The following is a 14,348-nucleotide window of genomic DNA, read 5'->3' on the forward strand; positions in this document are numbered from 1 at the left end:
CTCCCGCTCCCAGGCTGTCCCTTCCCCTCCCTCAGCGGCCCACAGGCTAGGTCAGTGACCGCCAGGCATCCCGCTCGGGAAGCGTCGCTGACCCTGAAACGCTGCTGTCCCTACCTGTGCCACCGCGGTCAGCCGCTCTCCCGCCCGCTAGCATCCTCCCTGTCAGCGTGACGTTGGCCAGGTGACGGAAAGAACGGTGAATGGCTTAAAGCCATCTGACTTGTTTTATTCTCCTCACTGTCGACAAACCTAGAGACTTCTGGTTAAGACACGTGGATGAAAACACCCCTGGTAAAAGTCTGGAAAGCTCCATAATCGTCATCAGAAACCAGGGGCAGGGGGAAGAGGATACAATTCCCAACTGTCGAGGTCGAGAAAGCGACACCAAAATTCACTTGAGCAGCGTAACTTCTGTGATTCTATTCTATACATTCCTCTAGCCAGGTCTGACAATAAATCCCTGCCACTGGTTTGTCTCAGCTTTGGCAATGCTGCAGCTTAAAACTACCCCAGAAGTGGAACGGCTGCCAACCCTGTACACCCAGAACCTCCTACAAAGGCAGAGGCAGCTGTGTACAATTTCATCAAGCAGCAACCTAGGTAGGAGTAGAACAGCTACCACCAACCTTCCGTCTGCTGGAACCCTCCTGCTCCATGTGAAGAACAGAAGAGCAGAGACCAGGAAAGGAGCCTGAACAGCATCCCTGACTGCCAGGGCAGGTATCGCCCCTGTAGTGATGGATTTTGGGTCGGCTGTTTGCTTTCGCTGTTAACAGACAGGACCCAGGTCTCTACGAACCACCTTGAGGATCTCTCCCCACCCAGCCTCGTGATGCAAAGCCTCTGCACCCTCTTCCTTCCCCACACCTGACAGCCAACACTCACCAAGCACCAGCGTCCTCTGGGTGGGAAAATATTCCGACCGACGAGAGCAGCCCGTGGGGTGTCTCTGCCACACAAACGGGAACAACAAGGCCAAAGCTATCAGAGTTTGGGAGGTTTCCAGTGCCGTGTTGTAACGTGAGGGGCGAAACTCTGAAGTCGTGAGCAAGAGTTAGCCAAGATCATCCACAGAAAGGAGAAACCGAGGAGCTAACCTATTGTGTGTGCCCTGCAGGAAGCAAAAGCCTAGAAAGAGATAACCTGTATTGTCCAAAAAGGCAAGGCCAAGTCAAACTGACTGGTTTCAAAGGAGCAGCCTTTCAAGAGAGGAAGTGGGGATGCAGGACAAAGACAGGGCTGGAGTGGGCAGGGAACCAGGTAAGATGCAAGGCAGCAAGGAAGGTGGAAAGCCCACCCCCAAGCTTTATTTTCATCTTCCCTAACTTGGTGGCTCTTCCACTGCATTCGTAAGATAGATCTGAGCGGACAGGCTCAAGGTGAGGAAGAGAGTGGAGGGGGGAGGAAGGAGGGCAAGAAACAGAGTGTAAAGGGCACCACGGTGCCAAAGTGCAACAACATAAAAAAATAAAATAAAAGACAAGGACACTCATTCTGCACTCAGGGCTCATACCATGCAGTAAGAGGGGCGGCCGGGGCTGCTCCCCACCAGTAAACAGGGAGTTCGCTCGCTTAGTAGGTTGGTTTTCAGCCCACAAGTAGGGTTGCCTAGCCAATGAGCGGTGATGTTCTTCAGAGAGACTGGCCGGTTGGGGAATGTGCTGCTACAGAACGGGCCTGTTAGCAGGAGCACCCGCTCTCCGTTACTGGCTGCTCAGGAGGTTTCTCTAGTTTGATGTCAATCACTGCAGGAGACAAGTTAAGGAATTCACCTGGCTCAAGGGAAAACAAGAACAGAGAAAGGGATCGGCACCTGGAAAGGTTGTTAGCGGTCCCTCGGTTGTTCTGTCAGAGCACCTCCTGCCCAAAAAGGATTAACTGCAAACCCAGCAGACTCAGGATTGTCAAGACCATTTAGAGGACAAGTCTGCCCACAAGACAGCCCCGTGCAACCAGAGGAAAGTATTACGGTATTTTAAATCCCAAGCTTAAGTGGACAAAGCAAAACTTGTGCTTGCATTATAAATAAGCACTTGTGTACATTTACAAAGAGAACATAAGCAGGGTCCTCAACTGATGCCCACAGGTAAGCACCCCACCAGACTGGGCTGTTTCAGGCACATCTCTGCAAAACCCCAGTAAGGCCCAGCCCCACAAAGCATCAAAAGTCAGTAAGCCCAACCTAACAAAAGGCAAGCGTCGAATTCTAGGAGAACAGGAGAGGTTACTGATGAGAAAATAAGGATACTGTCTTCTTTGCTCTTCTCTGGTGTGCTGTCCATCCCAGGTAAGGCAGCAGCCACACGACGGAAAAGCTGAAAACGAGCAACAGGTAAGATGAAGGCTTGTCAGGAACAAAAATGCCTGTTGAAACACATCACTTTACAGCAGATCTTAAGAGTCCAAATTGTACAAACTTGCTATATGGGTACTTCAGTAAGCAAAGCAACAGTCAACAAACGCCACAGGAATTTTACCTAAGACATTTAACGGGTTTTATTAAACAAGTTATTCAATACCTAGAATACAGACAGTTTTATTTTACCTGTTTCTACTTGAACAGAACATGGAATTAACTATTAACAGTTCTTCCACAGACACACAGAACAATTCCCTCCTGCACTCGGTAAGCATGTCATTTACCACTTCCAAGCCTCAACTGCTTTTGCACCCACAGCGCACTACTCACGGCTTCTGATAAGCATCCTCACAAGAGACCGAAGGTTTAAGTCTGTGGAATCACTGAGGTTTTACAGCCCGTCCTTTCAGTTCAGTCCTGCTGCAGAACAGCCACTGCTGAGCACACCTGCTGGCTCAGGTGAGCTGCATTTACACGACTAAGGACGTGCTAGAGCTGGGAAGGACTGCTGTATCTCCCATAAAAACTAGCAAATGGTTTTGCGTAATTTGTCAAGTCGATGCTTAGAGCTCCTCCCGTTGACGTGGCAGCTAACGCAACACAGACACCCCTGTGCAGCCTGGTGCAAAGCGCTGCACGAAGAATTAGAGGAATCACCAGCTAATGGTGGTTTTTCTCACAGCAGCTTGGCAGGGGCTTTTCATCCACCCTGTCAAACTGTGTCACTTGGAAACTCAAGCCACTGAGACACCAGCAGGGCACTGCGGTTAGCATTGCTTCAGTCCCTGAAGCTCTCACTGCAAACACCTACTGTTGCTTTATTTGCCCAGTAAGTTAGAACCAAAGACTAAACTGCATTAAAACATTTAAGTTGTTTCTTTTTTTACTGTATGGATAGTCAAACACTGTGACAGGTTGCCTGGAAAGAGTCTCTATCCTTTAGAGATATGCAAAACTCAACTGGAGCCAGTCCCGGGCAGCCTGCTCCGAGCACTGGGGTTGGACTAGATGATCTCCAGAGGTCCCTTCCAATCTCAACTATTCTACGATTTTCCTCTGCAGCTTGCAAACAGAAGAAGGAACTTCTACTTTAGTGCATCAGCAATGATCCCAACTGATGTCAACAACGATTTTATAAAACAGTGCACTCACTGTTAACAAAATACAAAATTACATTTGACTGGCTGCACAAAGCAGAGCCATTCCTACCCCTCAGCACATTCTGCTCTTACATTCTTCTTTCAAGGTAAGTTTGCTCAGCTGTAACAGGGAATCAGTGACCTGAGAGGGAAGGAGCTCCCACTAGATAAAGCAGCAGCAGTGACTACTGCACAAGGAGCATTTCAGGGGGTGACATTATGAGCAAACACCCGATGGAACACGAACCCCGAGCAGAAGCACGTTCCCCATCTTTACAACAGGACATTTATCTACCTGTTTCACATTGTATCCAGTCTTTGCACTGGTCTCAATAAACATCACATTCAGCTCTTTGGCTCTCTGTTCACCTTCTTCTGTAGTGATTTGCCTGGACAAAGATGCAAATAGAAGCAGAAAGATAAGAAAGAAAAACAGGCTGAGTTAGAGATGTCTGTGACCAAGGTGCTCCTCAGCAGAGAGCTGCAGAGCTGCTGCACAGGCCACTGACGGAGACCTCGGGACCTCTCATCTTTAAGACCCCCAGGTTCTCCAGCTGAGAACGAAATAACCTCAGGGAAGTTACCCCGGGAACGCCTGGACTTAAGGCTACTGATAACAGACAACCATCACAGGATGGAATTTGTGCAGTACATTGGAGCCTCACTCACAGCACCCTCAAGGGAAGGAAGAAGCCCCACAAGATGCACCTGATACAAAAAAAACCGGTTTCCCAGAAGTCAACAGAAGGGATCTCTGTGAGGTTACGGAAAGATTTCAGAAAGGCTCCAGCAGCGAGTGCAGCGCAACAGCAAATGGCAGGCTGCTGCCTGCAAACACACCTCTGATCAACACCCTGTGCAGAACCTCTTTCATATTACCTCCCACTTTAGCACTGGTTTCAACACACATTCAGTGCTTGGGCTCTTCTCTCACCCTCCTCTATAGAAACCTGTCTACAGCAACGAGAACAAATCACAGAAAGGAAAAACCAAAACAAAGGAAAAAAGTCCAAAAAGAAAACCGCAGGAAAAAAACAGCCGCTGACTGAAGTAACATGAACAGGAAAGAAAAAAACTTAACAGGCTGCACCAAGGAAGAACGGCGCTATTTTTAGTTCAGCTTTTTGGCTCAGAACTTCACTTGCATCACCGCTCAGTTTTTACCACAGGATGAATGGCTTCCAACATGCTGCGTTCCAGTTCGGAAAACGTGACCAGGCTCAGACTGATACCGCGGCTTTGTCCAGCCTTGAAAGGCCCCGTCATTTCAGCCTAACACAAATCTAACCTCCTTTTAAACGAAAGGCGAGGCAGCTTCTTTAACTGAATCCTGGAGAGAAACTAGCATTCCAAATTCTAGCCTTGACCAGGACTACTGCCACTTACATTAACCTTCTAAATTAAGAATTTCTAGTGCTATGCGAACTTCAAACTGTAGAGATGTTTCAAACAATTTGGGTATTTTTAATTCTTACAGCAGTGCTGGGACAGCTGTCCTGCACCCACGTGCCACTTAGGTACTCCCGGGAAATAATCCAAGGCTGAAATTACCCCACTGGGTTTTCCAGTTCCACACGAAATCGGATTGTGATTGAAATCAGAAAGCCTCAACTCTAAATGCCAGGTTATTCAGTTATTTCTAGCTCCCAGGAGGGCAGAAGAGAGACTAAGTGGTCAACAGCCGGAGCTGCCTCAAGCGGAACATCTTGGATTTTGCTCTGTTGCTTTTGTAAGCTGATTTCAGAGATCAGACTGATCTGAGGTCTTGTCATCTGGAATTCTTAATCCAAATTAGCTCTGCAAATTTTAATCGTATTTCTGAAGCTCTGAGCACCTGGTTTTTCCAAAGTGCAAGGCACAGGACACTCAGAAGGGCCTCACGCTGCGAGTGAGAAAAGCCAAATATTTGTTAAGGCTAAGGTGGCCTGCGTGGAGGGCACAGAACACGTTTCTCTAAGAACCATCAGCCCACACACTGGAGCCCCACTGACTCAAACCACTTGCTGGTATTTGAATTGTCTGTGCTTCTCCTGCTAGGCATGGCAGGCTGAAAACTAAAAGCAGGACTTGTTCAGGGACAAGGGGCAAAAAAATCCATCTCCTGATACCAGTTTGTGCAACCAGGGACGCTGGGTGTGGTCTCGCACGAGCGTTTGGACAACACCAAAACCACAAAGGAAAAAAAACCCAAACCAGACCACGTCACACTGCATGCTGGAGCAACGCACACACTGCAGGAGCCAGTAAAGCAAGGTTGAGAATTCAAAACGCAATAGCATTCAACAAAGGAACAGATCCTTATTAGACCCATCATCCCCAAAACCAGAGCAAATACACAGGCAGTTCTGAGAATAATGCAAGACTTTTCTGAAAAACACTAACGTTCCACCTGTAAGGCTTTTCAGGCCATTATCTTTTGATCAGAAGTGTCTTGCGAACAGCTCAGAACCCACTTGGCTGTATGATCCCCAGTTCTGCTTTTGTGAGACGCTTTCTTTGCCATCAGACAAGAATCTCCCATAATTTCAGCACTTCACAGATCCTACGACACATGATTTTACAGTACCTAGTGTACGTGGAGACGTTTCAGTTTTAAAGCACTGGGACTGTAAGGAGCTGCATGGCTTACTCCATCTTCCCTTTGCCAACTACTACTGATATGAACCATCCAAACAAAAATCTTTCCTTATCTACACCGTTTCAGACTGACGCCGTAAAAGCTCATGCTGCGTCTTGTAACAAGAAACTTTACTATGAACTTAGAGTTGCATACACAGAAGTAATCATGTAAATAGGATTATTGAAAAAAGCAGATTTCCTTGCTTTTGCAAGACATCTTTTTGGCTTTATCTCAGCACAAAAAGAAAAATCAGACAAAATACCCTGTTAAGTAACATGGTAGAGAGATACTTAATTTATGTAAGAGGATTTTTTTCAGGTGGGTTTGTTTTAACCAAAACTATTCATAGAATAGCAGAAGAGAATAACTTTGTGTATGCTGAAACCAGAAGCCTGAATTTCCAACAAGCTATTTATGCTTCACTTAATATCAACAACTATTGTGAAGACGGACTAGTTGCCCAGCTCCTTGCTTTTATCGGTCGGGGCAGCGAGGCTGCCAGCCCCACTCCGTTACCTCTTGTCTGCCAGGTCAGTTTTGTTCCCCACCAACATGATGATGACATCGCTTCCTCTCTCTGTCCGAACATCATCAATCCACTTGGAGGTTTGCTGGAAAGAATTCAAGTCTGTAGGGAAGAATCAAATGGGAGTGGTGAGGATAAAACTCCTTTTCAGAGAGAAAACACCTGTACTCAGGTGCTTCTCCAAATCTCCCCACACCACATACAAATGACCCGCAAATTGTTTTCAGCTCAGAGAGAAAAACAAGGTGGGGGGGGAAGGGGGGAAAAAACATTCTAACATTAATCATCTTTTTGCAGAGCTCCTGGTCGTAACATATCAGCTCTGCTTACCTGTAGTTATTTCTAATAATGAGACACCAAAGCATCACTCACTTGTAATGTCATAGACTACCACTGCAATGGTGGAGTCGCGGATGTAGCTGGGAATGAGACTGCGGAACCGCTCCTGGCCTGCCGTGTCCCAGAGCTGCAGCCGAACCTGCTGGTACCAGGCCAGGGAGAGCAGAGAGAGAGAGAGCAAGAGAGAAAAGAAAGGAGGAAACTGTCCTTTAGAGAAAAGGCCATTTCTAGAATTGATTCTATGCAGCTCAGCCCGAGAAGCTGAGGCTGACCTTGTAATCTCACCCCAAATACCCAAACATCACACCAGTTGGCTTTTCTGACTGTTTGTAGATGATGAGCTTGAATTCCCTCCTTTGCACTGCCTCGAGATTCTGCTGCTCCCAAAGAGCTCGAGGTTGGGGTTGCTACCTCACTGCTAGTAGGGGTAGCTAACGAGTAACACGGAGCTGCTCTTTCTGGTCTACTCAGGGTTACGTGCGGGGTCTTCCCAGGACTTCTGGCCTAAAGCATCTCAGATCAAAGCTTTTTCGGCAATTCTTCCATGATAGGCATGCAATTCCCTCAGCCCAAACTCCATGTAGTAAAACAGCACCCGTTCTCCAGCATCAAGCATCCAGAAGATGGCAACAGGGATTTTCATGCAAGGTTAAGGCAATCAACAACTTAAGTTCCAGCAGAAACAAAAGCAAACGTTACACTGTAGGCTTCACATGGCACAAAGAGCATCGGGTTCTCCCTTCCAGATAAGCACAAGAGTCAGAAACAAGCACAAATGCTGTGAGAGGTACAGTCGGATTGCCAGAACTATGCCCAAACATAAATTGTAAAATTATATACGACAGCAAAAAGGTCTGGAACCTGCTTGTTTGAAACAGCAATGGTCGAAACATGCCCAACTACGGCATTAAATGCTCAACAAACACTTTTCACAACTGGGAGTGATACGACTTCCTTCCAAGTCGTTACCCCCACAAGCAGGGCTACACTGCCAGAAAACAAGATTGCTGCTGGCATTCTCAGCAAGCAGGAGGGCAGATGCTGGTCCCCAGCTTAAGCACATGAATCGCTCAGACGTGCTCGCAAAGCCACTTGCCCAGCAATGAGGGAGAGCAGCTGCTCAGGCACAGGGCAGTGGTTAATACGGCAGCTGGCCGGAGACTGGCTACAAGGGAGAAAGCATTTTCAGGAGGACTAATAATTGGCTTGGTTAGAAGAGGAACAGGCGCCGGACAGAGCACCTATCTGCACCAGAAGCTGGACAGAGCGCCTCTCTGCAAAGCGCCTTACCACAGCAGATTCAAAACAACGTGGTATTTACATCAGGGTATGTGGATGTGATGCCCTGGGGCTTAAGGAAGGTTAGGGCTTATCGTTAAAGCAATTAGTGCATGCTTCATTTCGAAGGCAGCCTTGATTACAGTAGTAAAAGTCAGAGCTTTTCATTACCCCAGGAAACTCAGGGCGACAAACTCCAGGCACCCGGACAGCACACTGCCGGGGCTGGAAGATCAGACTGACAACGACGGCTTCTGGATTTCACAAGAAGCTTCCCCCGTGTCCCCAAGACACTGCTGCTACACCAGGCGACCCACCCAGAAACTGGATCAATGTGGTGATTTGAACACTCCAGTTTTCAGACTCACAGTCAAAAAAGGCCACAGAGGCAGGACCAGAGAACTGGGGAAGAACCAGCCCTGGTAATTCACATGCTCGCTCAAGTTTTTTCTCTGCTGGTCAGGAATCTCCTGGCTGGCACTCAAGCATGTCCTATGGGACTGTCTGTATTTTACATCACCATGACCAGCATTATCGTACAGGAAACTATCTGAGGTTCCCAAACAGTTACCACTAAAGACAACACAGATACGTAACTCTTCAGAGGAGTAAAGGAAACTGTTTACCCAGTCACACTAGTGCTCACCAGCATCACACCCTCGGAAGCGCACAAGTTCCTTCAGCTCCACGAGAAAACTAAAAGCCTCTCAGTCGCTACAAAGAGCGATAACAAGAAAAAAATTAAATTGTCTGAAAAGATCAGACCATTACCAAGGCATAGTGGGATCAACTATCAGTTATTTTTGACATGTCTGGAAGCTGTTGAGAACAGCTTAGACTGGCAAGACTTTTCCACCTGCCTGGATAAACAGCACCCCACAAAGTGAAACAAAGCCCTGGGCCACAAAGCCTTCCTATAATCTAGAGCTTGTGACTGAATCAAGGCCGGACAGAGGTTTTTCATATACAAAGTTTTTTACTTAAGACTTTGTCCATGTGGTGTTGGATCGAAGGAATAAATCCTGTCCGGATATTTACGCTGATACTGCAGCTTAACCGAAAAAGCTGGACGAAGTAGAATCACTAACAAGGAGTTATGATGAAATAATTGTATTCATATCTTTTTAGCTTATACTCAAACATTCATGCCAAGAGTTATAGAGAATTTCCCTCTAAGCTTGCTTATTCTTTACAAATTATGATAGTTACATCTCTTCTCTTTCAACAGCTCTCTCATTACTCATGTGAACTGCCATCTCTCTTCAATGAAACGGGAGTCTTGACCCTTCCTAAGTCACTCTATAGCTTTTATTTAAACAGGTGTCGTCCTGTTTTACCTACGCTCGCAGTGCTTTGGCATCTGAAGTTGTTACTTCTATTACCTCTTGTTACCCAGAAAGGAAAAAAAGAAAATCATTCTGAAGTTTTAAAAAAATTAATTATAAAAAAATCAGAAAAATTAAAAAGCTTTCTACAGATTACCAGTCACCCTTCACTCCAATCAGCACACACAGGGAGTCCCAACTCCTATTCACCTACCTGCCAATCCTATCACTTCCAGCTCTTGAGCTTTGAGCAGAGCAGGGTTAAACAATTCCCCAGTTTCTGGATTACGGGATGGAGTAACCACTGACTGAGGGGAAAGAGGCTCAGCTACGTCCCCTCAGCCCACGAAACACCTAGATGGAGCCGACGGCCTATCTTAGCTCTTTTCAGACACGACACCGCTTGCAATGCATAAAAGGTACATGTTAAAAGCAAGGTCCCTGCAGACACTCCGGCTCAGTACCTACTTGTAACGTCAAAGACAATGACAGCCACAGCAGAGTCACGGATGTAGCTGGGAATGAGGCTGCGGAACCTCTCCTGGCCGGCTGTATCCCACAGCTGCAGCCTGATCTGGGAAATGGAAAAGTGTAGGGGAAGAGGGAAGGGGAAGAGCAGGAAAATGGAAAACAAAACCAAAAACTCAAGTGAAATAAAAATCTTTTAAAACTAAAATAAAAAGTAAAAAAAATAAAATTGCAAGGCAAAAATAACGCAACAAAAGGAAAGTTAAAACGGAACAGAAATGTGAAAAGAGCCAACGACACTTCCAACTGCAATTCCAGTAACTTCAGCCTAGCACGTCTGAGAAACCTCCCTCCCTCCACAGACCCGTCAATAACTTGCACACGTGAACACGTTCCGCCATTTAACCGTACACCCAAAATATCCCTAAAAAAATACTTTCTCACACCGTCTGCTAACGAGGGAGATAAACATACATACCTCAGCGCATCCTGCCGTGTCAGGCCTCTGGCTGTAACAGCCCCACGGGCAGGCTGCAGCCTACACCTAAGCGTAGGGACACCTAAGCGTAAGGATGACACCACCTCGCGATCAGTTAACCCTCTGCAACGCCTGACGTGGTGAAACACAGTAGCCGGGTACGGGCTAGAACAGCAAACACCCTCTGGACTCGCTTATCTCACGCTTAAATCCGACACATCTGAGAAGATATCAAGCCACAGAAAAGGAAATCCTACTCGGTCTTTCAAGACCGAGGCGGGAGCTGTGCCAGGGAAGCGGCAGGCTGGCAGTGGGGAGCAAGGATGAGGCGTCTCGGGGCCCCAGTTCACACAGGGCCACTGGCAACGTGCTGCAAGTGGCACACTTAGAGCCGCCCTCTGGGGGAGGCTACGGGAGATGGTTTTGAAGAACCAAACTGTTTACATTCATCCCTTCTGCTGGCTCGTACATGCCACCCCGGTCTAATTTCAAAATATATTATTTGGTAAGGAAATATCAAATATGCCAAAGCATACACCACAGTCAGAGGCTTAGAATGCTTCATTTCAAGCCCAGCAGTCAAAGCTTGTTGTAAAACACAGCATTAGCCATCTCTGAGAAATTATTTCAACGTCTGAGTTTTCCCAGCTTGTGGGCTTGTATTTTTGCCTCCTCTTATCTGCATTCAACACCTCTCTGTCATTTAAACAGGCTTGATGGGCTCTGTGAATCACTTACATAATCAAGAAAGCCAACAATATATCCAACACTGGAAAGAAAACAGTATTTTCCAGGTAGCAGGCGAATGACATTCTGACCTACACAACCCCAAGACATCAAGACTACACAACTGAAAACAACACACAGGCATTCCAGCTTGCCTTCACCTGCGTCAAGCAGCATTCCCAACACCTTTTACACTTCTACCACTGCCAGCATCACTGAAGAATGTTATTCAAGTAGCTTCTCTCAAACAAAAGGTTAAGTGAGGTCTTTTCTAATAGTGAATCACTGGTAAGACGGGAGCTCCCAACACACACTGGGCTGGGACTTCTTCAGAAGCAACGGACCCAAAGGACTTCCATCGCACCACTGGCCCCTTCCTGCCCGCAAGAGCTTCATACTTCTCAGCCAGATGTGAAACTAGCAAAAAGGCAAGTACTAGCAAAACAGGAACTCATGAAAAGACAAATACCGAGAGACAGAAGAGGGATGTGAGGGATCTTTTTATGCAAAAAGCAATCTCATGCAAGCTAAATTGAAAATTATTAACAGTCTGTCAGAACTGTGTTACAAAAGGAGCCTTTCTACGAGGAAGAACTATGCCACCAGTGGTAGGCACAAACAACTTCGAGGCCTGGAACTGCCTGGGGTCTGCTCAGACCCATTTATACCGCCAAACCCACAGGCAGAGCTGCAAACTCCGGGAGCGAGCTACACCCCAGGTACATGCAGCAGACAGCCCATTCCCTTGGATACAGACCTCAGCTCGTCTCAATTTTGCATGAATGATTTTGACTTCCTACTCTAGGGGTATGGGATATCAACAAAGAGCAGAAAGAAGAGAGTGGGTCAGCGGTTTGATTCAACATCAGCTGTCCCTCGAAGGCTGCTGGGGGATTTCAGCAGTCACTGGCCAGGCGACACGGCACACACAGCAACCGCTGCTCCCGTGCCTGCGGTTGCCATGCGATCACAGAGATGCCCCACTTACCGTGCGATCTTCAAGATACATCGTTTTTGACAGGAAATCAATTCCAATGGTCGCCTGAAAAGAAGAAAAGCATTAGCAACTGCAACTTGCCTTCCAGCATCTGCAAATCAGAGCTCTCTACACAAACTCTCAGCAACGGTCACAAACTTCAAATTAAGCTGTTGAAGTCATTTGCCTTCAATACAGTTGATAAAAACAAGACAATCTGGGTATCGGCACCACCTTCATTCCACATCATTCATCCAACACTTCTCAATTGCACAAGAACATCCGAGTGTCAATTTTAGGCTCAGACACTCACGCATCTTAACACAGATCCTATCTGAACTGTCATCTCCTTCTGGTCTACCACAGCTCAGTCTGGTAAGCGTTATCTTAATAGAAATAACCAGACAGCAGAGCAAGGTACACAGATAAACTGTGGAAGACTGTGCTGAGAGCTGGAAAGCAACGTTTATTCAGGGCTTTCCATTTCAGCACATGCTTCCTTTCCAGCGACATTCAGAAGCTTCGTTTCCCTGGCGGTTCTTTCTGTAAGTCTCCTTCCATTCACGTCTCCATCACTGTACCGCAATTCCGGTACAAAGACATCTGAAGTCATTTAGTCATTTAAATGTGCTCCCAGGCACTTCCATCAAGCAGACCAACCCAGTCCATCATAAGCCTGGGAAACAGGAGGGAGGTTACTGAGGTAACAGATTTTAATATTTCAGACAGATTATGTCCAGTCTTAACAAACATGGGCAGCATAACGTGTTCTGGAAAGTCTCCACGAACTGTTTGACATTAGAAGAGGCCACAACAGTCCGTTTCTGTAGTGAGTACTTATTTCAGGGAGTCCTCTATTTTCTGCAGCCAGAACACAGTTTATGACAACTACAATAAGCAGACAAATCTATGAGAGCACCTCACAGAGGTCAGGAAAGAAACACAGAAAGCACAAGAGGATCCAAATTTAGTGAATGACTTGTCCTCAAGAAAACAATCCTCTTCCTTTTTCAACTTAAAATTATCTAAACCAGTAACTCTTTCTGTCCTGAATTAAAAGGTAACATCCTAGTCTCATCGTCTTTAAAGATATTCCCTTGAAATACTGCCAAGTGCTTCTGATGTTAACTAACTCTTTCTGAAACCTTCAGGCCTCCTGCACACCTTCAGCTTTTCATCTGCAGCCTCTTCATCCCTACCCTACTCTTTCCATCTATAATCTTTTAGTAAAAAAAGAAAATTAAATAGTGAAAAAAAAATTGAGAGGGAGAATCTACCATCCTGACTTCTGGCAGATCTATCTATATGCAGGCATATGTTTTATATAGCAGGGAACAGATTCACCCCCACACACGCATATATATATATATACACACATATATACATATATATATATATATGTGCGTGCGTGTGTGTATACACATATATATATATAAATTTTTTAAAAAAGCTACCACATACCTGGTAAGTATTGTCAAAACTGTCATACATAAACCTGGTGATCAGAGAGGTCTTCCCAACTACAAAAGAAGACAAAAATTACTTTCAAGCAGCAGTGGAAAAACATCACCACTGCTTTGAGAGTGGCGTGCTCCCAGCCTTGATCACCAGACCGAGGCTGCCAACCGAAGGCTCCTTCCCGGGGACACCTTCCTGCGAAATAACCAGCTTAGAAATTTCTTTGCAAAATAACACAAGTATGTGAACAATCTCAGGAGGTCAAAAATTAATCCTAAAGAAAACTTGCTCCTCAATTCAAGGATGCTGTGATGCGTATGACAAAAGAATTATTCGTTTGCTTTAAGCAAGCAATACAACTGCTTTGTTACTCAGATTTTGCTAATTATGTAATCACCAAGTCTAGGACTTAGAAAAACCAAAACAAGACATGGCGATGTCTCAGACGCTGTTCCCCTGCCTCTGGCTGGAGAGAAAAGCAACATTCAAGACCTGCATTCATAACAACATTTCTGCTAAAAAGTAAACTTTGGTGCTTAAAAACTTTACACTTACATCTCCAAATATTACCAAGGCACAAAACGCAGAACTAACAAGAAACCAAGCCAAAGAGAAGCTCTCCGATTCTCTCCGTGGGAGTCAAGAAAAATTCAAAG

General features: G+C 46.0%; 1 protein-coding gene across 2 annotated transcripts; it reads right to left on the reverse strand.

Moving 5' to 3' along the window:
- Positions 1 to 1,217: 1,217 nt before the first annotated feature.
- RAB41 (RAB41, member RAS oncogene family) lies at positions 1,218 to 13,749 on the reverse strand. Of its 2 annotated transcripts, none has more exons than XM_009866444.1 (7): positions 13,696 to 13,749; positions 12,247 to 12,300; positions 7,017 to 7,122; positions 6,635 to 6,746; positions 3,794 to 3,887; positions 2,249 to 2,315; positions 1,218 to 1,745 (listed from the first exon to the last, which is right to left on the reverse strand). In XM_009866444.1, the coding sequence occupies exons 1-7, from the start codon at positions 13,723 to 13,725 to the stop codon at positions 1,681 to 1,683; spliced, it is 528 nt and encodes a 175-aa protein (XP_009864746.1). In that variant the 5' UTR covers positions 13,726 to 13,749; the 3' UTR covers positions 1,218 to 1,680. The 2 variants fall into 2 exon arrangements, with proteins under 2 accessions (XP_009864746.1, XP_009864747.1); XM_009866445.1 differs by lacking the exon at positions 7,017 to 7,122 and adding an exon at positions 10,055 to 10,160.
- Positions 13,750 to 14,348: the final 599 nt, after the last annotated feature.

This window comes from Apaloderma vittatum, unplaced genomic scaffold, assembly GCF_000703405.1.
Source record: "Apaloderma vittatum isolate BGI_N311 unplaced genomic scaffold, ASM70340v1 scaffold40113, whole genome shotgun sequence".
Classification (NCBI taxonomy): Eukaryota; Metazoa; Chordata; class Aves; order Trogoniformes; family Trogonidae; genus Apaloderma; species Apaloderma vittatum.

What these genes read in the sequence shown, in the direction of transcription:
- RAB41 (XM_009866444.1), bottom strand. Translation starts at nt 13,725, where the DNA reads ATGTATGACAGTTTTGACAATACTTACCAG. An exon ending in GTTTTGACAATACTTACCAG is followed by an intron (nt 12,301 to 13,695) that starts GTATGTGGTAGC and finishes TCTTCTTTTCAG; the next exon opens with GCGACCATTGGAATTGATTT. An exon ending in CTGGATACAATGTGAAACAG is followed by an intron (nt 2,316 to 3,793) that starts GTAGATAAATGT and finishes GCTCGTTTTCAG; the next exon opens with CTTTTCCGTCGTGTGGCTGC.